Source organism: Saccoglossus kowalevskii, chromosome 9, assembly GCF_978046115.1.
Source record: "Saccoglossus kowalevskii chromosome 9, keSacKowa6.1, whole genome shotgun sequence".
NCBI lineage: Eukaryota > Metazoa > Hemichordata > Enteropneusta > Harrimaniidae > Saccoglossus > Saccoglossus kowalevskii.
Genome location: NC_140649.1, coordinates 4,244,606 through 4,271,263, shown reverse-complemented (window position 1 = coordinate 4,271,263; position 26,658 = coordinate 4,244,606). Strand labels below are relative to the sequence as shown.

The 26,658-nt window shown below is 35.4% G+C and overlaps 1 protein-coding gene across 2 annotated transcripts in view; it reads right to left on the bottom strand.

The window, feature by feature from the left end:
* Positions 1–26,658, bottom strand: part of LOC100313710 (protein tyrosine phosphatase) — an 84,943-nt gene that overhangs the window by 45,353 nt on the left and 12,932 nt on the right. For both annotated transcript variants that reach the window (XM_085503018.1, XM_085503019.1), the window contains exons 2-3: positions 14,844–15,007; positions 5,596–5,877 (exon numbers count right to left, since the gene is read on the bottom strand). In XM_085503018.1, coding sequence (XP_085359144.1) covers positions 5,596–5,877; positions 14,844–14,919 — 358 coding nt within the window. In that variant the 5' untranslated portion in view covers positions 14,920–15,007. The remainder of the gene's footprint in view (positions 1–5,595; positions 5,878–14,843; positions 15,008–26,658) is intronic.

The window sequence follows — 26,658 nt, the reverse complement described above, 5'->3', positions numbered from 1 at the left end:
AAGTACACAGGTTTGGAGAATTATTAGTCTTTGTTGTGACTTCCGTTTCACATTGTGGTACCATACAATATTGTCCTACTGTACTGTCCTATTTGTGAAAAACAGTAGCCATGAGTTTTCAAATGACATGATGCATATGCAACTAGACTGGAATGAACTGAGAACCACCAAACCTGAAGCTGCAAGTTTTTTTAGACAACTATTCAATCTCCAAAAACACCTCCCATTACTCTCCACAAAAACCGACTCCTGCAACAGCAAAGTGCATAGCAGTACTTTTCAACAATGAAACAAACAAGTGCATCTGTCCATCTACTTATAGCATGCATATATCTATGGAAGTGTTGGCCTGTGACCAAATCAACACCAAATGGGACCATCAAAAAAACAAATTAACTCTGGGTTATCTCTCCTGAGAGGTTGATAGCTGAGAAATGGTTGCTTCATGAGAGAGTACCTCCCGGTACTGAGTTCACTCAACTATGACCTGCATCAGCAGGAGAACTATGACTAAAAGATTGCATTTCATCAGGGGAGCCATAGAATGATAAAACATCTTCCATAGTTGACCTCCTAGTATAAATTATCCATTGAAAAAAAAGGGCCCATAACTATTCGTTGTATGTCATCTTGCAACCTTTTGAACAGTATAAAAATTTATCTCACAGCTTTCTGTAGTACGGTAAATGTTTTAACAATAAGCTCATTTGGTCAAAAGCCTGCATTTTTTTATGGCACGATAACTCTTACTCAATGAAAAAAAGAATTACATCTGGCGGTGGGAGCAATAGAGATGGAATATTGTAAAGAAAATAGATTGAAACAGATTAGGGTTTGACACAGACTCTAGCATCGCAGTCCCAACAAATCTCGTAACAATTCTCATGTGCTCCGCATAAAACAACCCAACAAAGCATAAACGATGACGTCAACTTCATAAATCATCTCAAAATGGAGGGCTTTCGGAGGGGGGGGGGAAAGGTCAACCTTCGGGGTTCGCCTTGCCCTTTGTGAAAACAAATTGTAGAAGAGAGATATAAATGGAAAACTCTGCCTTTTCAAAAGCTCCCCCATTATGGCGGGGCTGCAGTAAGAGTCTTTATTAGCCAACTGACAATGACTTCTGACAGCTCCTCCTTTTTTGCACACCTGTCCATTGTGACCAGTATTGTGATAGCGCTGAATACTATGCCTCCCGACAACTGTAAAAAGCAAGTGAACCCCACAAACAGCGCAAGAATGCTTGTTTACTGCTATTTATGCCCAAGGACCCTTAGACGCGTCCTCTCTTTCAAGGTAATCCTCTGAATTGCATGGATGACATCTTTCACAAAGCTACCTAAAAGCTGTAAATGGAAGAACACTTACCAATATAAATAATGATTCAATGTATGGGTACAGTCTCAATCCATTTTCTCACTTATTGCATTTTTATGTGACATTAAACAGTTATTTTGATGTAATTTAAACTATGTGAGTAAACTAGACTCAGGATCTTAATAAATGTGACCACATTCAACAATGATACAATACACATGCACCCAGCTGGAGTATACACAGATGACAAACAATACTACCGGTATTATCTCAATTTCTTTGTAAGCTGTAACAAACACAGTAGCAGCCAAGATATTCACTAGATCCAAGGCAATAATACAATACTGTAGACATATTAATTATTCACTGTGTTTTAGCTTTGCTATCAATTCGCTAAATTAAATTCATGAGAACATTTAAAAATAATAAAAATCATTGATTTGGTAGCAAATCCATGAATTCACACTAAAATTATCAAAATTGTGAAATTATTAAAAAAATTACCAGGATATCATTACTTATGGGAATAAAAAACACAGGAATGGACAATAATATCAGAGGCTGTTATGATATTCCAAATATGTAGATATACTGGTATTGAAACATTGTCTACTGGAAGTCTTCATGGATAGCCAAAATGAATGGGGAAAATGGCGTCAACAGGCGTCATGTACGGTGTTATGGCAGTGAAATGCCCTCCTTGAGAATAATAATCTCAGCTATGTAGGCCGGGTTAAGAATGATAAGCTTGTTTTTCTCACTACAGCAGTAATATACATAACACTTTTACATTATAATTGTGCAAAACACAACCACTTTGTGTCTGGACAAAACAATGTTTGGTTTTTAGCTTCTTAATATTTCATCAGAATCACTGAAAATCATCTTAACTCTCATCATTATTCACAAATTTTAATTTTTTTGCTTAATTTTCTCAATATTTTGATCATGACTTGTAGGCAATAAAAAAATTACGTCCATTTGGTTCACAATAACCCAAAAATGTATTAAAAAAATATGTGAATAATGGCAAAACTTTGCCAGGAATAAATGATGGCACCAAAGGATAAGATAGGAATCTATTATGATACAGGAGATTTATTAGAGCTGGTCCAATATTCAACAATCTTGACACTACAAGTATAATCTGAAGTTATTACTAAACTGGTATGTAAACAAATAAATAATAGCAGGGTGGTAGTGTATCATAGTTTTCAAGTTCTCCACTTGTAAAAAAAAATGTTTTCCAAAATGTGTAGCTTTATCAGCTTATAACTAATTTAAGATTGCAAAATTATCTAAAAATGCATATGCGAAAAACACTTTACCCCCCCCCCCCCCTTCAACTCTGCCAAGGCCATCATCACTACCATACACAGAAACCTATGCCTAATTATTTTGTCCGAACAGAAACTCAATACAGGGATAGACAATAGATGAACAGTAACAGGGTAGTGATCTGCCAGCTGAGTGAACATAATGTAAAACACTTTTAAACATCCCATATTTACAAATTTGAATTAAAAGAATCTTAATTTAGCTAAAGTGTAAATTATCTTATTGTAAGAATATACTTTCTTTTAAATTAACTACATCTTAGCAAAATTACGGATTAGCTAAATTAGCTAAAATAACACGCTAGCTAAAATACATATTTTACAGTATCTCAGACGGGCCCTACTCTTTACCATTTCATTATACTGCACCTACACAATATTACCTTAACTCATATCCACATGCCTTAACAATACGAGAAAAAGATAAAAATTTATGACTGTTACACCTGACAGTTCTTTGTACTTCAAATTACTTCCTGAATTGGTCCAGAATAATAACGAGCTTTCGAGTGTCAACGACCACTTATTCACATTGGACACTGTGAACGTGAATAGTCGCCTTTTTTACTTGTGAGGTTGATCAGAATCAAAAATGTACCTGTCCAGAAATATATTGTAATGTACATATGTAATAAGCAGTGTTTGATTTCTGAAATATACATGTTATGACTATGCCAAAACACCACAGATCTACAGACTGGTTGTCTCCAAGTGTTTACCCTTGATTGCTGAGTTGGCTGGCATGAGAAATACATCAGTTCAGACATTTCCTCCACTAATGATAATCCCATTTAAAGACAGTAATCTCATAGTTGGTTTAATTGCTGCTTTGTTCTTAGTACTCTTTTAGTTGCCACTGACCTCTTTAGTGCCAACTAACGAGAACACCTTCAGAGACAATGTGTTGATTACGGAGCCAGTCGCAGTCTCCTTCGACTAGGAGGAGCCACAGCTTTAATAGCTTTCCTATTGCTTTGACATGCCGTTATCAGACACAATTTACATTTACAAAGTCTCTCACTGCTCGAAACATCTCTTGATGAGCGCTAATAAAAATACTCATTCTACAAGGCTTTAAAAACTGCAAATGCATCAATAGAATTCACATAATTCCATCTACTCAATTCAAAACTAGCATTTTATTGATTTTCTGAAACTACCAATAATACAACTTAGGTAATGATGACTCATTTTTATGAAGCAAATAATATTACTCCTCCAAAAATAAAGAAGATCGAATTATTGTGACTTAACCGTACAGATAAAAGTAATACAAGCATTTATTTCATATTTTTTCTGTTGAATTTTTTAATGAGCTCCAAAATAAATTGAAAGCAGGCTTTGAAAACATAACATATTTTGACTTCAGTGAGAAAACTGTGTTGAATTAAACCAAGACATACCAGAATTGTCGTATCTACGTGCTGTGCTGACTTGAAGGTGACCATGAAAGGTATATGTAGGTATAGTTTAAAATACCATATTTACTTTAATATATTATAGAGGTATATCTGAGTACAAAGAAAATCTACTAACATAGAAAATATACTCTGAAGCGATTTGATTTTGGGAGAATTTTCAGAGGTTCTAAAGACAAGGTCACAGCATTAATCATGCAATTTCATTCCTAGAATGAATAGCAGCAAAAATTAAATAGTTTACAGTACTCAGTAAGTATCAGACATACCTTTAACATGAAGCAAATACTTATAACCCCGCCCCCAAAAGTCATTTTACATCAAATCAAAATACATGGTAATTTAGGCTCAGACTCAAGGGATTGAGCACAAACTTTCCATGCCATCCAGTTCACATTATTCCAATTAATCGTAAATATTTTTCGATTAATTCCAACCTTGAGGAACTAAATCGCTTTAAAATTAATTATTCTGTCCATCATATATTTTTGGATTGTTCCATTTTAAAAGCAAGGTGGAGGTGATAATAAATGGCAGGAGGGTGGTGACCAAGTTGGTAAAAAGGCAATTTTCAGTTCCTGATAGATAAAAAAAAAACCATATTTTACAGATTTAGAGTAAAAACTGAGAATTGTATTTTTATTTTTGTACTTATCTGTTTATCAAGCTACTACAGTATTGAAGTCACTAAGACGTTAAGTATTAAATAATACAACGATTCACCCAATACTTGTCATTCAAGCCACGTCGTAATTATAAAACAGCGCACACTCTCGTGTCAGAGTACCCACGGAAAGTCACAAGATCTCCATCATCTAAGTATTACCAATGTCTCAGTTTGCGTGTTATGCTTTTGTAGCGTGTATCCAAAACTCAATAGGGTGTAGCAAAAGTAACCCTTCCCTTTCTAGTTGAATTGGTAAAAGCCATTAGCCGAGCACAATGCTCATTTGATGTATATTGTAGTGTGGTCAGCTGAGTGGTTGACTACTTGTAACAGACTATGGCTAGAAGTAACTGATCAACCCAAGACGTGGACACTTGAAAGCGTTTCTAAACTATTAAATGGCTAATAAACACAACTTTCCATTTGTGTGAGTTTAAATTGCGTGGTAATGTCCCCACCCAAACACTCACAGGCTTTGTTTCGACAGGGTTAGTATGACATCAACACCTGTTATTCTATCATTGTTAATTTCACTCTTTTGTCGCAAAAAAGACTGCAATATATAGATATTTTGGTAGCTGATACAACGTGATAAAATAACAAACACTGAACTCTCTAAATGCTGTCTGTAATTAGTGAGAGTTATTTACTTACCAGACTCCATGTTCTCTCAAGGAAGAACAGTAGTATCCACCATTTTTGGTTTGCTTACGGTAATGAAAAAAACTATGGTAATACTAACCAAAATCTGTCAATCTGTTCTTCCAACCGTTTGTTCGTTCTTTTGTCTGTCTGACTGTCTGTCCGTCTGTCTGTCCATCCGTCTGTATAAGTATCAAACAATGTCTGTACTAACCTTGAAGGACGATCAGCCTTCCCTTTGACGACACCATGCCCTCAGAATTGGTGGCTTGGCATTCAAATTCGGCATCGTCTCTTGGAGTACGTAGTGGTTCTATCCTGAGTACAGAGCCATGTCTGATACTGAATTCTGCATATCTTTGACTTGACGCTTTCTTCCCATTTTTCCACCACGTGATATCTGGCTGCGGTTCTCCCGATGCTTCACAAATAAAGCTAATAACTCCTCCTGCAACACCAACTTGATTCTCAAGACCTCTTGTAAATGTTGGGGCCTCTGTTAATATCAAACAAAAGCAAAACATAATTTTTCTTCTGAAATATACATTGAATGAAAACACTGAATAAATAAATAACAAGCATGTGTTAAGGAAATCAATCATGTTAACATATTCTGATGAAGATTTTCTGATTGCACTTTTTGATGTACATGTAACTATGGGTTACCGATTGTCTTTCAAAATTGTTTATGGCGTACATGTGATGACCTTCTGAACCATAAACCCTCAGAATGTCTTTCCATATATTTTATGTGTGTGGAGGCAAGGCGCTAATTATACTTCACTGACAACTCACTAAGAGATGGCAACTGTTTCACCACACTTTATTTGTATAGAACACACAAGTAAAACTATACGAGGACCAGTCATAACTCTCTACTAACTGCAAGTTCTTTTTAATTGTAATTTAACACCGGGCAATTACTTATAGAGTGCTTTACTAGTGACAGCTCAGTTCCCAGAGGAAGTGACAGCATCAGTTGATATGAATAGACTATTGGAGTGATAACAATAGTGTTAAACAGAGTGTATCTACATCAGTGCTCTCTACCCCTCCAAATATTCAGTACTGATACACACACAGGTTTGCACTGTCTTTAACCATTCATGTGTAGCAAACGCCTCTAGGCTTTAACATGTACTATCTGGCTGTACTACATAAAACACAATTACATCACAACACAAGAAACACTGTCCCCCACTATCACCATCATGCTGCCCATTTATAAACGCTAACATTATCTTACAATGACTTGCACAGTTAAGACATCACAAATTGCAGCCTATCGTGTATAATCTTCAGTCAAAATCTAAACGGTTGAATCTCAATGTACTGAATCAGTATTCTCAAGCAAACACACTCTTTCAACCTTTTGACTGATATGCATATGACAGTCCATTTGTTATGGCTGATATTGATCCATTGTAGCCAATAAAACAGTACTTTGTATACCTCGTACAACCATAATGCAGTTACGTGTCCATCGTTTGAATGCTAAAGCAGTCGACACGCATAAATCCCAGTAATATATAGCTAACATATTTAGCTGATAGATTTCTTTTTCGTGTCACATAGTTAAAATTAGTTTCTGTGTTTCAATAAAAATCAGGCTGCCTGCCATGAAAAAAATCTGTCTAAAATCCACTGACTAGGCTAGGGAGTCTTAAATACTCTCTAGACTAGTGTTGAAAACACACACTGATTAAATTGAGCAAGAAATATGAATGTTTTTTCAGACAGGACTTGGAATATCCCACAAGAAAAACGCTTAGCATTCTGCAACCTTGTTTTCCACAAATAAACCGTCCAATTGGCTTGAAATGTCAGTTTAATCCTATTTTATAGGTCGTAAAAATAAATAACATCCCTAAAGGGTAATTCCATGACTGATAAAGTCTAAGAATTCAGCTGTGTAAGACTAACAACACTTTTCTCTCATTTACAATTCCTTATTCTCTGTCCTCAAAGTTATAATTCACATTCAATCCCCAGCTGTTGCCATTTCACACACACTTCCAAGCCCGAGAGGACCAGAGTTTTAACAGGCAACAATTTTAACATGGACAAATAATTGAAGAGAAATAATTTTGAGCAGAGTGTAGAGCTTATTAAACTTATCTATACCACTACTGAATACTTAGAATTACATCTTGTCATACAATATTTATTAAGGTGTGCAGTCCCTGGGGTGTCACACATTATACGATTAGTTCTGAATGTACATGAGTACTGTCTTAAGTGAGTTGGATGAGAAAATTAGGATGTAGTGACATGCCTGGGGCTATGCTTCTTTGATGCATTTTTATACTTAAATCTACACTACTCCATCTTATGCTGAAGACAGCGTACATTATTAGATGACCTCTGTTCAAGTCAACCAAACTAACAGTTGAGATGCCTAACTGATAAGTCACTGGAGACACCGGGATAGATAGCAATTACTCAGGAAACTGAGACAAATCTTAAATCCGGTTGCACTTTTAAAGTAGTACTAAAATTTTAGTCAATTTTTAGAAAGATCAGATTATAGATTTCACTACCATTGACATCTTGCATAAAAATTCATCTAATTTGCATAACCATTTATTATCTTGGTTTTTTGTTTTATTCATGTGCATCAAAAGAATATGTATGAAATATTTTTATTATCAATTATTTCAAGAATGCAGCATAATGTTTTAAAATATGGAAATTTTAAGAGGTTGTTCCTGCCACCACTGCCACCACCACCACGGAGTAAAATTAAGTAAGTTCATTTGGAAACAATTACACAACTGTGATCAGAAACCTGCTACGTGCTTTTTGGATATAACCTTTTAATAGGATGAGTGGGGTTGTATGATGGAATGTCTGCAGTATGGCTCCAATTTCTCATCTCTAACATGGCTCCCCAATCAACTTCTCATTAGTTATCAAGTCAGCTCTATTATAACCATCAAGACGATGCCAGTGGTCTGCTCTATCTTGGGAGAGTTTAGACTGGCTGGTCCCAAGACAATTGAATCAGCACACAGTTTTTTTCAAGTATAATGGACTGATTAATGTGAATATTTGGTTTGGCAACTACAGCACACACACAAAGCCAATCACTAAGGGAATAGGAAACTCAGCAGGTCATGAAATTGTACAGATTCATAATTGTTATACAAGAGAGGGGGGGGCCTCCATACAAATTAATATGGAATACAAATCTATGTCAGGGTTTAAAATACAAGCACACTAAGATACCAAGGTGCACTGTGTCATCTAAGCTAATTTGACATTTTTCTTGAAACAACTTATGCAACTCGATTCCCTGGTACATCATTGGTGCATTAGAATATACATATACATAGATATAGCAATCCATATTTATAAATTAAAATAAATTAAATAAGTATGAAATCAGGTGCCACATCACTTTAGTTTGCTTTTTCAATAGTTCACTTCAGCCACATAACATTTGTTATTTTTTCTCTGAACAACTTTCCCAAGCAGTCATCAAGCTGACCCAACTTGATTTAGTAGATACCATTTTCCTGAGTTGGCAAAGATGTCACATCTAATGAACTTGAAATTGAGGTACATTGTGCAGAGCAAATGCAATCTAAGAAAACAGGATTGGAACACATTCACTTTTCAGTATCAATACATTGTTCCCTTAACTCTGTTTCCTCTGCCTTCACACATCAATGAATTTGATGAAAATACAAAATGACATATTTGGAATTGTTGGGACTCTCATTATTAAAATTGATACTGTATACACATACACACAGCATGAAAGATGTTAGCTTGTTGATTGCAATGATTAACAGCGAATTGACATGCCGAAAGAAACATCAATAAAATCTTGCCAATCATATTTTGTTTTCTCTGAATCAAGATGATGATGACAATGTTGAAGAGTTAGATCAAATCATGAAATGTAAGCGATATGACAGCATGCACACAGATGACAAAGATTTGCATCTGCCTGGTACAATATGATCTCAATATTGATACAGCCTGCTAACCATACATACCAAAGTCAGGTATGGGGTCTATGAAATGATGCTTAACAAATAATGCTGTTTATTCACCCCATGATAGCACTGATATTACATACCAAACTCTCTTTCATGTTTGTCATTAAACTAATTAATTTGAAATAGTAATTAAAAAATATACATATGGTCACTGTAAACTATGGGTCACATGTACATTTGTACATACCAGTGACAACTATTATACATTGAGATAGTTAAAAGAATTAAAAGTTATTTTGACAAGGACATTTAGTAAGTGTAACAAGGTTTAGCTATGCAGTGTAATGTAGTAAAAGATCTAGCTACTACAATGTCATATCAGAATTTTAGATTTCTGTCATCAATAAAGGTCGTCTTGTTACAATATAAAAAGGAAAGTTGAAACCATTTATCTTCCTCAGCCAGAGTACAATCTGCCTATCCTTAAATTATTCAAGTACAGAAAAATCACTGGAGATTTAAGCAAAACAAGGATTATATGTTCGTCAAAATCCAAAATGTCATGGAAAATTGTCAAAATTGGTACCTTTACACTGGTTTCCATGGTGAGATTATATATCTCAAATTTGTGCTCAGAGCCTTGGGATGGAAAAATCATACTGATATAATTCAAACAAACTCACATAATTCAGTTTCCAGGGTGATAATATTTTTACATTATATAGGAGTAACCATAGGAGGTTCTCTCCCATAATGCATTGCATATGTGCAGTTACATGCTCAATAGAGCAAAATTTCTCTTGAACTGCCTTAGGTACTTCAACATAACTAGCCAAGTCCCTTGTATACAATCTAAATGCGAACACCCTCTTTGCTTGAGATTTGTGACAAGTAAAATACTGCTGGGAGGGCAATCAGGATAGACTCTCTCCAGGCACAGAGTAAATCATGCACCACAGAAATTGGATATTCCCTGATGAGTTGTGCAAGCTGATTGCAAACTAAGCATGCTAAATTCCATCATCTTCAGAAAGTCAACTTTGACCCCCTTCTTATTCTTCATCTGCTTGACGTTTTCTTTGTCACTGACTGTCAACAAAAAAGGACACCACAAAACAAAATTCATGGTCTGAAAAACATCTAAAAAATAACCGCGACTTGAGAAAGTTAAATAATTTGTTTTTGCTATTGCCTTTAACCCAATCTGAGTGACATGGGTTAACAAAACTGTCACAAGAAAATTACACTAACGGCCCAGGTAGCGAAGTAAATGTCATACGTGTGTACAAGATAACAGTTATTCAACAAAACATGCTAAATTAATATAAATTTTAAAATATGCCAAGGTTGATTTGATTTACAAGTTTGTTATCTGTGCATGTGCATTGTAAGTCTCATTTAAGCATTCAAAATGCTTTTTTTCTTTTCTTTTTATTTTACGTCCAGGTTTTCACGTAACACAGGTAAAAATCAATTCAAATGTTGGTAACCAGGCAACAGAAAAGCCAACACAATTATCAAAATAGTCTCGAGGGGACAGGACCACAAAAAAAAAAAAAGAGTGAAGTGCTGTGGGTAACGCCGAATAGTCGAAACTCTACTACTGTCCCTTCTAAAGAAACTACGGAAAATGAATACATGTATGATAATGACAGGGCCAAATAGAGAACAATGGCGATGCTGGATAGAGTATTGGCTGCTTTCCAAGTATGTCCCAAATCAACAGTCGGCTATGTGTTACTGCTCTAAGTATTTTGATGAAGTGCGTACATAACGTAGTAAGACGAACAAACACAGCTGTAACCGAAATAAATTATTTCACAAAACTAGAAGTGGTTTCACATCAGAAAATAAGGCAGTCCTTAGGCATACCCAAATTTTAGGCTTGTCTAAATTTTGTGTGTGAACACGATCCTAAATATTTATACCGACCTAAATAAGTCACGCTAAGAAGGGGTGCCGGGTTTGCTAGTTTCAATCCACAAGTTCGGCTGGCCTGACTAAAGTATGAACAAGCGCCAGATTACGTAATCACCACTACCCTTGTTGTCTCCTAACTTATTCACAATCGCAAACGATGGTTGTGAGAAGTCAATTGAACTATCTAAAAAATAAAATCATAAAATCAAATGTCCTCTGTTCAACAGATCAAAACAAGCCATGTCCAAAATCGAATCGATTCGATTGTTTGTACCCATTCTTCCCACCATCCATACTTCAAATTAGTTTGGAGAACTCCAGGACAATTTAAGACACTATTCCAATGATGCAAACTATGTGTTTTCATCGTGATTTACTATTTAAATACAGAAAAACGTTGAGGTCTATCACTCTTCTAACGTAACAAATCTGCATTCCAAAGAAAAAAGGGCGCTTTAGACCGGCCTAAATAATGACGTTTTGACTGTGTGAAAACAAACCAAATTTTAATCTAGTTTATTCAACAAACAAATTGGGTCGGCCTTACACACATTAACTGTGAAACAGGCTTATTTCGTTTTTTTTTTCTGGAACAAAACTTATAAACAGACATTCCGTAGTTGCATCAATGGTGATTTGACAGTAACCACCTTGTTATAGGGTAACAGGCTAGTGTAAACCATTATCTGGGCAAGTCAATTGTAAGAAATTCAAGATATCCACTATACAGTACTATGCTCACCTATTCTTTATGACGTTTGCAGCTGCTGCAGACATGGTTCAATCACAAGTAAAATTTCAAATCACAGGCTTTTGTGTAATTTATAATGCAATCATTGAATTTTCCATGGAAAGTCTGAATTGCCAAGACTGATGTGTGTTGTTTATGAAAACTTGGAAACAGTAAAGTCATGGAAACCGTACAAATGTTCAGGTAGTTGCTGCATTATAAGCTAAACATAATAACTTGGCCAGCAAAAACTTTATCACAGTTAGCAATCAACTGACAAATTCTGATATCATTCCTTGAAATGTTAAAAAAACATTAATGGTTCACTTTGCAGTTTTCTTTTTCATAATGGGAATAAAATGAAGGGGCCCAAGGCCATGTCGCTAATTTCCTGTCAATTTCCCAACTCCTAACTAAGTACAGCAATCGCAATACCGATACGCACAGATTTAGCAAAATTAATATAAATATGTGTTTGGATACACAATTGGCGTACTCTAAATAATTAATTTTTGGAATATGGTATTAAACAGAGCACTTTAGCTACAATCTTATTCTATAACTGAAAGAGAAACACACAAATCAAACTTGTCAAATTACTGCATGTCATATAGATAAAACCTTTTTGCAATTTTCTATGAATTTACTACGACATTTCAAAGCTCAAATCAAAGTCAGTTTAGTTAATTTTGTGATGTAGATTTCATACAATATTCTCAATGTTATATATAATTGAATATTCAGGTAAGAGAACTCATAAAATTCCACCATTACATTGCATAAAGGTGTGACCTTAGTATGGGTTTCCCTTGGGAATCAGATGACGTGACAACGTCATCCCTTTTCTGAGACAATTAAAGCCAGGTAAAAGAAACAGAATATTACATTACGTGTAAGAGTGTCTAGGCACTTATCGACAGCTGAGAAAATACCTACTCTCAGTAATATCCAAAATTGTTAAATCAAATTATATTTTTCATTGCCGTTTGCTTTTCATTAATAGCGGGAATGATATTTTAGCTGACTCGTAATTCAAGTCCAGCTGAGCTGACTGTCAGAGTACATGTAGAATCTAACAAATTCAAGGTTCATCAATAGAGTCATGAAAGTCTTTGAAATTGATCATATTTTGCCAATAGATTGCTTGTAACTCAGATGTGAAAAAAAATGAGTTAACAACAGACCATATTTTTTAGATAAACATGACACTACATTACACCGATTACGGAGTTGAATATTTTATTCCAACATTGAACTTCCAAAAATAGATCAAGGTTAAACAGAAAATAAACTGCACAAAGAGCAATAACAAAACTATACTGATCATCATTTAATTGGTGTTCCTTCAATGCAAACATTTTGTGAAGAATTGGACAGCCATTTAAAATATTTTTGTAGAAACCATGTATAAAAAGCGTAGCTTTAAACTACTAATCTGAAATATCACATTCATTTTCTTTCAATGAAATGACTGATATACTCTGCTGTTACACACAAGTCCTACTAACAACATATCAATTTAATAGGAACCAGACACTGCCATTACAACAAATATTCATTGGACACTTTAAATACCAAATATTTTAAATGATTTGTTAGTAAACAAACTGTCAAAAAGCAGGCGCTTAACTGACAGACTTTAGACAGTGAAATAGAACTATTTGGAAACCCAACAATTTGTCACCATTTCCAAAAACTGTCCCTAATTGTTGACGTCTCTGTCTACGGATATTTATACAACAGCAAGCTTCAAAGACAACTAAACTGAAGCCGACAACAACAAAGACTAGACATTAGTTTGAGAGACGACAAAACAAGACAACAAATTGAGCCAGTACAAAGTCATACCGTGGGTCAGTCACAAGTCACTATACAAACACCAGGATGACCTGATGCTGAATCTCGGCTATTGTTGTTGCTGCTCTCAAATGGATCCTTTGTTCATCAGTTTACCAAGTTCATTATGCAAATGGCGGTAATGGGAGGCCAGCCACTTCAACTATACACATAGCCTCTGCACATCAAAGTCAAGGAAACTGATAGAGGCCTTGCTGTGGGATTTTCTTTTTCAAGGGAAAGTTAGCCTCTAGCAGATGTAAGCAGCTGGACTGTTTTCATTTTGTGTGTTTGTTTTTTTTCTATTTTAAATTAATGAATTTTAAACAATTTCCTATCATTGCAAAATGAAAGCTTATTCATCCCAAGATTGTTTATTTCTTTCCTTCCCAGAATAAGAAAAAAATGTTATTCTTTGATATTTAAATAACTGTCACAGAAAAAAAACGTTAATAATTTTAAGCTTCAAACTTAACTGTTCAAGAGGATTGTTTCACCTTGTTTTCATTCAACTAAAGAATTTAAAAAATTACCATTTCTACTTGTAAGCAGAAAAGCTGATGAGTACAAAGAGAATTGTCTACTTCACTTGTTCACTTAAAGGCACTACTACACTGGTTCAGAAAAGAATGAATTTTTAAACATCTACTCACTAATATGAATATTAAATGATCTAATCAACACACATATGTGAGATAAGAGAACAGATTGGCAAATAAATATTATAAAACATTTTTAAAATGAATGACTAACATCATAAACAGGCAAAGAATGTACATTACTATCAAGCAGACATGATAAATAACTAATTACTCATACAATGACTTGATGATTTAAACAGTTATCACAGTTGAATATTTATCAACAAACAAAAATGCAATCATCTTAAATTTTGACCTTGACAACAAGATTGTCCTGCATTTTGAGGGTAACTAAATACTCACACCAAGGACATCTGGCATAATAAATAAATTTAAAATTATGCCATATTAATTTCTCAAGAAAAGAAAAAGAATATATAATACTTACGTGCGTCGATATAAACTACTAGCACCAAAACTACGATAAAATACTGATAAAATGTGTTCATGTTCCAGCCCATCATGGTCCTTATTTACAGATACATGGGATTAAAACTTTTCTTCCGTCGTCCAATAGTGTTAAGATATCCTTTATGACCAGATCGACTGCCGCTACAAACAAATGACACACACAATTAGTAAGGAATCCTAGTACGCGAGTTCACATCTATCGTTAGCTATTCCCCATCTTCGGCTATTTAGCGTAGTAATCCATACTGCTACACATCTCCCACAACCACACTGCGCTTGTAAGGTTTCCTATACACAAACTGTGGCAGACAAACCCTTGACAAGCCAGGAGTGTTTCCAGCTCGTTTGCATGACATAAATACTTAATTATTCATGCTTGTTGACATGCAAGGCTGCTGTGTTTATCAATCTACTGTCAGAGCAGCAAACAGCATAGGCCTGGACAAATATCGCATGCAAAGGCTCAAATTTCAACTGCCTGACACCACCCAATGCTGGCCCCATTTCAGTCTCATTCACTGACTGACTAGTGAACAATTCCGGACTTTACTAATTGACTTCCTTTTGTGTGTGGTAAAAAAAAATTTACTCAGTATGAGCTTGGTTTCAAATTAACACGTAACCCAACTGCTTAAATCTTTTATTCCTGGTAAAATTTTGATAATAACAATGCTGACAAACAGTGTGAGAGGCCAGCGATATAATTTTCAACAGGGGGAAAGAGGATGGAAGGGCCTACTAGGTCACTGATAATCCTCAATATGGCTGCTAAACATACATTACACATCTGTCAAACCTACCAACATCCAATTTGAGATCGGGATCTCAACAAACAAATTCATGGAATTAAGACTAAAATTGATTACAATAAAGGAATAGAAAAACTGAACAATAACAGATATATAATAACCAATATTTTATTTGTTGTCAAGGTTTATATAAACACAATAATTTATGAAAAAATATATTACTAAACAAGAAATATTCACAAATTCAATACAGCTACATTTTATTAATTTCATAATATTCCTCATAAATATTATGAAACACTCTCAAAGGATTAAAGATGAGACAAGATCAAGACAAATAAGCAATTATTTAACACTCTTGGTGGGAACTATTTAAAAGATGGCTGATGAATTTTAATATAATAATTTGTTTTAATATATTCTACATCATGCAATGACATATTCAACCCTTATCTGGTCGAATCCATGCGACATATACAACATGTCAAGAAACAATGTTTCAACCCAAAAAAATTGAATGTGTCACTCAACAACTGTTAAAAACTGTTCAATTTACGCTGCAAGAACCTAGAGAAATTTTTACTACTTCAACATTTTGCGATTGTCTGCGACTCGCATACATGTAATTGAAGCGTTTACTGTATCGTAGTACAGTTTCATTATCATGCTGGACATCATCTATAAATAGTTTTATTACCTCACAAATATGAATAATTTAGAATAAAAAAAGGCATATTCCTGTTTTCTAAGGTCTATGAAAAACGGGAAATATTAGTTATGTTCATTTTCGTTAAGAGATGATGGTTACATACAACTAAAAATATAAGAGCTTCTTTAAACAAAATTTGAAACAACTACCGCCCTTTCTTCACTATAAAAGACGCTTGGCTTAACGAGCACTAAGACAAAATTAGCTGAGCTTGTCATTTACTCAAGGATAACAGCAATTGTGACTCATTAATAATGTAAAGATAAAACAATGGACAAGTTATTAGCAGAATAAAAACATCAAATGGATTTCTGGGATCCAACATTTTCAGCTGATGGGTGTGGAGAACAAAGAGAGTATAAGAATCCTCTTTGGGGGGAGGGGGGTACCAGGGAACAACCATGCTAAGTCATTGAAGTTCCCAATTAAAGTCGTATTCAGGTGTATTTAGTATTCTGACTAATGATTTGGAAATGGGTTCAACGATTTGGAAATGGGCTCTATCCACAGTGAAAGGGTCCAATGATTGGGAAATGTGCTCTATCCCCAGTAAATGGGTTCAATGATTGGGAAATGAGCTCTATCCACAGTAAAAGGGTTCAATGATTTGGAAATGGGCTCTATCCGCATTCAAAGGGGCCAATGATTGGGAAATGAGCTCTATCCACAGTAAAAGGGTTCAATAATTGAGAAATGGGCTCTATCCACAGTAAAGGGGTCCAATGATTTGGAAATGGTCTCTATCCGCATTCAAAGGGGCCAATGATTGGGAAATGGGCTCTATCCACAGTAAAAGGGTTCAATAATTGAGAAATGGACTCTATTCACAGTAAAGGGGTTCAATGATTAGGAAATGGGTTCAATCTACAGTAAAGGGGTTCAATGATTGGGAAATGTGCTCTATCCACAGTAAAGGGGTTCAATGATTGGGAAATGGGCTCTATCCACAGTAAAGGGGTCCAATGATTGGGAAATGGGCTCTATCCACAGTAAAGGGGTTCAATGATTGGGAAATGTGCTCTATCCACAGTAAAGGGGTTCAATGATTGGGAAATGGGCTCAATCTACAGTAAAGGGGTTCAATGATTGGGAAATGGGCTCTATCCACAGTAAAGGGGTTCAATGATTGGGAAATGTGCTCTATCCACAGTAAAGGAGTTCAATGATTGAGAAATGTGCTCTATCCACAGTAAAGGAGTTCAATGATTGGGAAATGAGCTCTATCCACAGTAAAGGGGTTCAATGATTGGAAAATGTGCTCTATCCACAGTAAAGGGGTTCAATGATTGGGAAATGGGCTCTATCCACAGTAAAGGAGTTCAATGATTGGGAAATGGGCTCAATCTACAGTAAAGGGGTTCAATGATTGGGAAATGTGCTCTATCCACAGTAAAGGGGTTCAATGATTGGGAAATGGGCTCTATCCACAGTAAAGGGGTTCAATGATTGGGAAATGTGCTCTATCCACAGTAAAGGGGTTCAATGATTAGGAAATGTTCTCTATCCACAGTAAAGGGGTTCAATGATTGGGAAATGTGCTCTATCCACAGTAAAGGAGTTCAATGATTGGGAAATGGGCTCAATCCACAGTAAAGGGGTTCAATGATTGGGAAATGTGCTCAATCCACAGTAAAGGGGTTCAATGATTGGGAAATGTGCTCTATCCACAGTAAAGGAGTTCAATGATTGGGAAATGGGCTCAATCCACAGTAAAGGGGTTCAATGATTGGGAAATGGGCTCAATCCACAGTGCAAAGATAATGCCAGTGTTTTCCCTAGAGCTGATATATACACAAAAGCTATGTAATAAATCATTCTTGAGTTTCAAAAACAAAATGATACAATGGCAACAACTGTCTCCGTTATTCCACATAAAACACATTTCCTTTCATATATATGGAGCAGCACCCAGATAAAAACAAAGTTAGATTATCCGGCTGATAAAATTTCAGCACCTCCAGGGCCCAAATCAATCATGATAAGAAAATTAGGTTTTTCCATCACTCACAAGTGACATGGGGTGGCATCAATAATGAGTAAAAGGGCTGGTTTCCTGCACTGTCAATCCTATGATTAATTGGCAGTGCAGGGAAAAGGTGGAAAAGAAAGAAACATACACTGGTGATCTGAGAGGATCAAAATTAACCTTTAACCCGCTACCTGAGTGTGAGATATTGCCACTATTACAGAAACACTTCAGCATGGAATCTGCTGGCCAGAAAGTCACTAAGCAATGTTGAATGCCAAATGCAAGCACAGATAAAGATTGATTCATTCTATTCAATCATTACTTATGGAAATAAATATCTAATTTTTAGCTTATCATCACAGCGTAACATGATACTCATGGAACAAATGCCCAAATGATTTAGATATCAAAAAATTTCAACCAAAATATGATAAGTGATCGGGTCCTAATTTGATTATTTTATTAGTGGTAAACAAACTGTTTGTTGGTGAAAGCCAGTAGAGATCGTGACTGCTGGTGGTGAATAGCCAGTAGGAATCTTGACTGTCGCTGGTGAACAACCAGTAGAGATTGTGACTGTCGGTGGTAAACAGCCAGTAGAGATCGTGACTGTCGGTGGTAAACAGCCAGTAGAGATCTGACTGTCGATGGTGAACAGCCAGTAGAGATTGTGCTACTTAGAACTTTTAATCCTACAATGCTTCAAGATGTTCATGTAGCAGACTTTCAAGGAAATTTGAGAGGTCAATATTTAAGCTTTAGTTAATTGCTTGAATGTTTAGGAAAACTTGCAGTAATCATATTGCCGGTAGGTTGTAACCAAATCTGTATGATTATATATTTTATTTTTATCACGGTGTGTGTGAAACCACATAATCCTAAGAATAATTAAAGTAAGTGAAATTTAATCTTTTGACCACGACTCAACTTCCAATTACAACGTTTTTTTCTGGACGTATATTCTTTCTTGGAAATAAACTTGGAACTTCATTATATGATATGATATTGAAAGACAATAACAGTCATGGTTCTATTATCGTAACTTTTCTCAAGCGCTTGTTTACATTAATTCATATCATGAAGGATATGTGTACAAACAAATATACGTACATAGAAACAAGGAATCAAAATTATGATTCATTTGACTTTTATCAGTTTCATAAATGGAATTCACTCATGTATCAGTGAGTGTAAGTAGAATGAAGCCAATGAAATGCATTGCCAACAGAATTTGACAAATCACAGCCAGGCTTTTAACAGACAACCAATAAAATATGAATACTGAAATCACCCACTGAACAACCTTTACAGCATAAATGAAAATGTTTGTATCAAAATACAAAGTACACCTTCTAAATTCCCCAAATGTTGCTCTACAAAAGGAGCAAGATAAGATTTAGGATTTAGTGTAAAAAATATTCTGATAGCTGGCCAATCATATGAATATATAATGAGGATGACTTGTTTGACATATTGCTGGTTTAAATAATTCAGTATTACAGTAAACGTGTGACACTAGTACAAAGAACAAAAAGCTACATGAATTATTCGTTTCATGTTAAGGATAACGACTAATACTCCTGTTATCAATATGCTACTAACGGCAAGGGAGTTCGTCAAGTAATTTCTCAAGAGTTATGTTTGATCTGCATATACATGTATATGGCTAAGCGATTCAATCTTTGTTAAGGCAGGTATTCTGACCACAGAGGTTGAGTCTTTGGTTGATATCCTCACCATAGCAGTTTATTTTTTGGTAAAACAATTTTCTGACCATTAAGGTGAAAATGTGAACTGAACTAATAAAGGGGGTTGTTGATTTGTCACTATAGGTGTAATTTACATATGTCACTGTAGGTTACAGTTTAGTTTTTATAATCACATATTAATCTATATGCAAATATTGTCACACTTTCTGTGCAAAATTTGAAAAAAATCTGAATTAAACAAGACAAAATGAGCTACAATAAAAACTGCCAAACAAGAATTTCACATAAACAGTGAAGCGATGGAGAACTCAAAAGCCACACAAATTGATGAAATTAGCCATCTTTTATGCATGGATTCATCCAGAATTATAATTTGAACCCCCCCCCCCCCCCATGTGAGGCCAATCATCTGGGAAGCCTTAATAAAACATACACATCATACCTCAGCTTATCTAGCCCACAAATACTGCAGAGAAATGTCCTGTCAAGCGTATCTAAGGGATAGCATGGATGACATGCCAGATCAGTGATGAGAGAATGCAGCAAGTATGATTAATGTATTACAGATCAGAAACAAAATCAATATTCATCATATATCATTTTTAAAGAAATATGACATTAAATCCATAAATTAATTATTAATGATATATTAATGTATACAATGTATGACACGTAATTGATTACAAGCACTAAAAGCGTTGTTTCCATATATGGTAATATATTCCATATTATACTAGTAGTGTACAAAATTAGGAGCAGTATCGCATCACTTCAGTGCAAATGAACAGCTGAGTTTTGTTACCAGGACTAACCAATGACTCATCACTGAAATCTCTGTTAATTTCATCACTAGACCCGGAAGTCAAAACCTTGTATTCCACTTACACAGGAACCTACTATTGAGAGAGGCAAGCTGTTCAATGAATAATTTATGAGATCCACAATGCTGAAAATAATCCTGATTTTAGAAATAGCGGAAGAAATATCTCTTTAAGAAAAAAGTGATCCATTCCCTCCATTTCAGGTATTCCCAAAAATTATACCTTTTCCTGATGTTTATTACAATTATTATATTCTTTGCTTTTATGATAAGATTTTCCCAAATCAATTATTTAATAAAATGTTTTACTGTTTTTTTTCTTTTGTCCTTGTTTTTTTGGTTATAAGTCACCTGGTGTCATCAGCTGTTGCTTAGCGACAGACTTATATTACCCAGGAAACAAAGTGCTTGAGGTGTTTTTTATTATAAAGTAATTAAAATTAAAATTTACTAAGACTTATGACAACAATACAGTAATGAATTATGGACTAGAGGGATTCGTTTTAGAACATAAACATAGAACATAAATGTATAAATGATGCAAAACTTGTCACCATAATCATAACAATAACTTATACCTCATATTCTAGGTATATGAAGCGAAATAAATATGTGCTACTGTAAACATTACGTTTCCCTGATGTTTAACCTTTTTCCCACCAGTTCCCACTTTTCATCACTAATAGTCTCATTTATAGAAGATTGCGACAAAAATAGCCAAATATTTTGAATAAAAACTGAAAATTGACTTAAATTTTGTGTCTGTTAACTCCAAAATTAGGGTTTATTTCCAGAAATATTGAAAAATATTTTTAAAAAGTGCAGAAAAATTTGAAGAAAGTCTGGTGACTGAAAGGGTTAATTTACAATTCTGTGGATGATGATCATTTCAGCAGAATTATTCATGGTTTGAAATATGTGAAAGTGTATGGCTTGGAAGAGGCTAGAGTGACAGAATACTGTGGCTTGGAAGAGGCTAGAGTGACAGAATATTGTGGCTTGGAAGAAGCTAGGGTGACAGAATACTGTGGCTTGGAAGAGGCTTAGGTGACAGAATACTATGGCTTGGAAGAGGCTTAGGTGACAGAATACTATGGCTTGGAAGAATCTAGGGTGACAGTATAGTGTGGCTTGAAAGAGGCTAGGGTGACAGAATACTGTGACTTGGAAGAGGCTGGGGGTGACAGAATACTGTGGCTTGGAAGAGGCTGGAGTAACAGAATACTGTGGCTTGGAAGAATCTAGGGTGGCAGTATACTGTGGCTTGAAAGAGGCTAGGATGACAGAATACTGTGGCTTGGAAGAGGCTAGAGTGACAGAATACTGTGACTTGGAAGAGGCTAGAGTGACAGAATACTGTGACTTGGAAGAGGCTGGGGTGACAGTATACTGTGGCTTGGAAGAGGCTAGGGTGACAGAATACGGTGGCTTAGAAGAGGCTAGGGTGACAGAATACTGTGGCTTGGAAGAGGCTAGAGTGACAGAATATTGTGGCTTGGAAGAGGCTAGAGTGACAGAATATTGTGGCTTGGAAGAAGCTAGGGTGACAGAATACTGTGGCTTGGAAGAGGCTGGGGTGACAGAATACTGTGACTTGGAAGAGGCTGGGGTAACAGAATACTGTGGCTTGGAAGAGGCTTAGGTGACAGAATACTATGGCTTGGAAGAGGCTTAAGTGACAGAATACTGTGGCTTGGAAGAATCTAGGGTGACAGTATAGTGTGGCTTGAAAGAGGCTAGGGTGACAGAATACTGTGACTTGGAAGAGGCTGGGGTGACAGTATACTGTGGCTTGGAAGAAGCTAGGGTGACAGAATACTGTGGTTTGGAGGAGGTTAAAATGTAACTGTTGATGTACAAATTAGAATTAAGGTCATGTTAATTTAAACATTTTAACAGTTGACAGCATTCTGGTATATACACACATAACCTAGGCATCAAATGAGTCAAAAACATGCAGTGCAAAACAACAGATCAGATAACCATAAAAAGGAAAGTAAAAAGCAAAGCAATCAAACCACAAAAAATGGTGTTTATGCGTTCAGTACAGATAACTGGGCTCATTATCAAGTAACTTGTCCAATAGACAGAAAACATGACCCACAGAATAATCTGGGATAAACAATGTATACAAGTGGATAACAAGCAAACTGCATTAGGAAATACCACTTGACGATCAAATCTAGAGAGATATGCAATGAATGTATACCTGGAGTTGTAACACAGCCCTTGCCACTGGGCATATCTGATAACACTACACACAACTGTTGTTACATTGACTATAGCTAGTATTAAGAAAACATTATAAAAAAAAAAGTGGCTAGGTAATTGTCATCTTGAAGAAACTAGAAATGAAAACATGGGGGAAAAAACATGAAACTAGGAACGCACTTTATTAGAACAGTTGAACTAGCATTTAAATAGGGTTTTTTTTAGGTGAATTTGACAGAATCAGATTCCCCCAAAAAACATTTTTGATGGTTGTGTGACTCGTCTGTGAGAATCTAATCACAAGTGACAGTGTCCTACTACAGTTGAGGACACGATAAATGTAGAAAATGTTCAAAGGAGACTATAACATGTGTAAAACTCGGGCTAAGTACGCTCCATCCATCTAGCTTTGAGACAAGCAGGTGTTGACAAGTTATCAAAGAAGCTATCACATTTGATTGCCTGATAACTGCAATCTTTGCCTAAGCAAATGGCTGCAGTGCTGCTCTTCACACCTGTGCAATTGTAACAAAAGATGCACTAATTATAACAACACACTCTTGACCTCAGCTAAGGATTTACCATTGAAATGCAGAAAACTCACACTGCATCATTTTTTTTGCATGAACACTTCAAGTGTAATTCTTCAAGCTCTGTCAAGTGGTGTCACATGTTAACTCCCCTGTAGAAATTTGTAGCCAAAAGTACCTTGAGAAATGCATAAAATTCCAGACATACTCAATTAGCACACGCAGGGAATGATAATGGCTCTGTGCAACTGAAGTCAGGAGATGACAATACACAATTAAACTTGATTAAACTGAATACTATAGAAAAATTGTTTAGTTCATAGAGGGGTTCAACTTTTAATTCAAAGTAGGGAGAGAAATCAAAGAAATGATGCTGAGTTGAAACACAGATTATTACTGTACATGTATTATAGTTTTATTATATGGGTTTTATTTTTGCTGATACATGTAGCTAACATGAAATCTAATAATTAAACCTACTTTCTTTTACAGGTGACATAAAATTGAGAATACAAAATATTTCATTCATTTTGTGCATATCATTTGACAAACAGATTAAATCTTAGATTATCATTATATAAGTAGGTTTACTAAGTCTTGAGACAGCCAAATTTCTTGGAAGCCGATTTCTTCAAGGTCACTCTACATGCAAGTTTTCTAAAGACAGATTTACAAACCCTTAAAATTTAACTTAACAACAATTTTATCTTGCAAATAAGTACAATTCAAAGCCTGTTGCCATCACAGACAGGTTGTTAAGTGAAGAACAACTTTAACTTTATAGCAAAACAAACTCTCCACTAAGGCCTTAATTCCCTCTCATTTATACAAACAGGGATTAACATTTGTTTTTATGATGTTTTTGTTCACCCAGGTGTTCAACATATGGATAGTTCAAGGGTTTTCTCACCTGAGATAACCTTACACAGTATATATTATCGATATCAAACGTCAAACCCAGATAAACATATCAAGATGAATGTCAAACCCAGATAAACATTTCAATGTGAACGTCAAACCCAGATAAACATCATATCAATGTGAATGTCAAACCCAGATAAACATTTCAATGTGAATGTCAAACCCAGATAAACATCATATCAATGTGAATGTCAAACCCAGATAAGCATTTCAATGTGAATGTCAAACCCAGATAAACATATCAATGTAAATGTCAAACCCAGATAAACATATCAATGTGAACGTCAAACCAAGATAAACATCATATCAATGTGAATGTCAAACCCAGATAAACATTTCAATGTGAATGTCAAACCCAGATAAACATCATATCAATGTGAATGTCAAACCCAGATAAACATTTCAATGTGAATGTCAAACCCAGATAAACATATCAGGGTTCTCCACGAGGGGTTTTTACAGGGCGCCGCGCCCTGTTATCTGAAATTGGCGCCCTGTTTAAATTGTCAGCGCCCTGTTATATTTCCTGTGCGCCCTGCATGGTCCCAGACAAAGAATTGTTTACAAAACAGGCCAACACTCATTGTCTTTCGAAGATGATTCATCGTGCTCAAGGTAACTGGTTCATTGTTTTAAGGTGCAACTGTGAAAATTCCGGTTTGTTATCGTAGCAGGTCACCGTGAGGTGATAACACCTCCATGCACCACCAAACAAAAAGTTACAAGTTTTTTCAACACGATTAAAAATGAACATGTGGCCCAGAAAAGTGCATTACCGTACCCATATTTTTACTACCAGGGTGACGTCAAATATATAAAATCGTTATCGGTAAAACCATTCGTTAAACATAAGGTCTATGGTTAAAACCAAGTTCACGCCGTGACTAGGTAGCGGCACAACGTCACCGCCGAGTGGAACAAAGGCAGCAACCGGGCAGCTATGCACTTGCATGATCGGTAAACGACCAGCGCAGCCGACGTACCATCACAGACATTGCTGATCACCAAGAAGTCCACACGAATGCTTGCTTGAACATGTAAATGTTTACATTTAAATGTCACTATTTAAAGTTGAATTTTCTTTAAATCACGATTTAAAAACCCCGATAAAACGGCCATGCTTCATAAGTGGAGGAAATAAATTTACTTGTGTTCTTTTGGAACAAATATTCTGATTGGTTGTTTTTCGCGTCAATGCGTGGCTTTGGCCAATCAAAAGCATCGTTACATAGATTCAGGGTGCACACAGTAAAATGAACTGTTTCCGGGTCATAGCTGTTTTCAACGAAGCAGACATCAACAAACTTTCGATTTGAATGAAAATTATTCTTTTAAGTATGTATTTTGTTTTTTTTATACCTAATTCTATTATTTTTGATAGTAACTGTTAACTGCAGATCGAAAATCTTCTATTGTGTACATTTTATTTCGTTTGATCACCTTGGTTTTTGGTGCCATTCATGCAAGTTTTTTAATGAACCAATTACGAACGTTTGTGCGACATATATTTTATTTTGCTTCGTCCAAATAAATATAAATCATAAATATAATTTTTTGCTAAAAATTAAATAAAGCATGTATGTATCTATTTGGGAAAATAAATTAACAAACTTGTTACGTCTTTTTCTGGACACGATCATTACTTGTAAACAACTGATGTCGCCGCTCGAGGAATCGTGCAGCTAAAATCAGCTGATTGTACGTGCTGACGTTTACTTAATAATAGCTCTTCGAAATTCTTATTCATTTTGTAATAATATATATTATGCATATGTAATAATATGTAGATTAATAGATTTTTTGGTTTCCATTTTTCAACATCCTTGCCAATGATGCACGTTACAAATGTGCCACGCCCACTTCACATTGGCGCGCCCTGTTTAATTTTCAAACCGTGGAGAACCCTGCATATCAATGTAAATGTCAAACCCAGATAAACATATCAATGTGAACGTCAAACCCAGATAAACATCATATCAATGTGAATGTCAAACCCAGATAAACATCATATCAATGTGAATGTCAAACCCAGATAAACATATCAATGTAAATGTCAAACCCAGATAAACATCATATCAATGTGAATGTCAAACCCAGATAAACATTTCAATGTGAATGTCAAACCCAGATAAACATATCAATGTAAACGTCAAACCCAGATAAACATCATATCA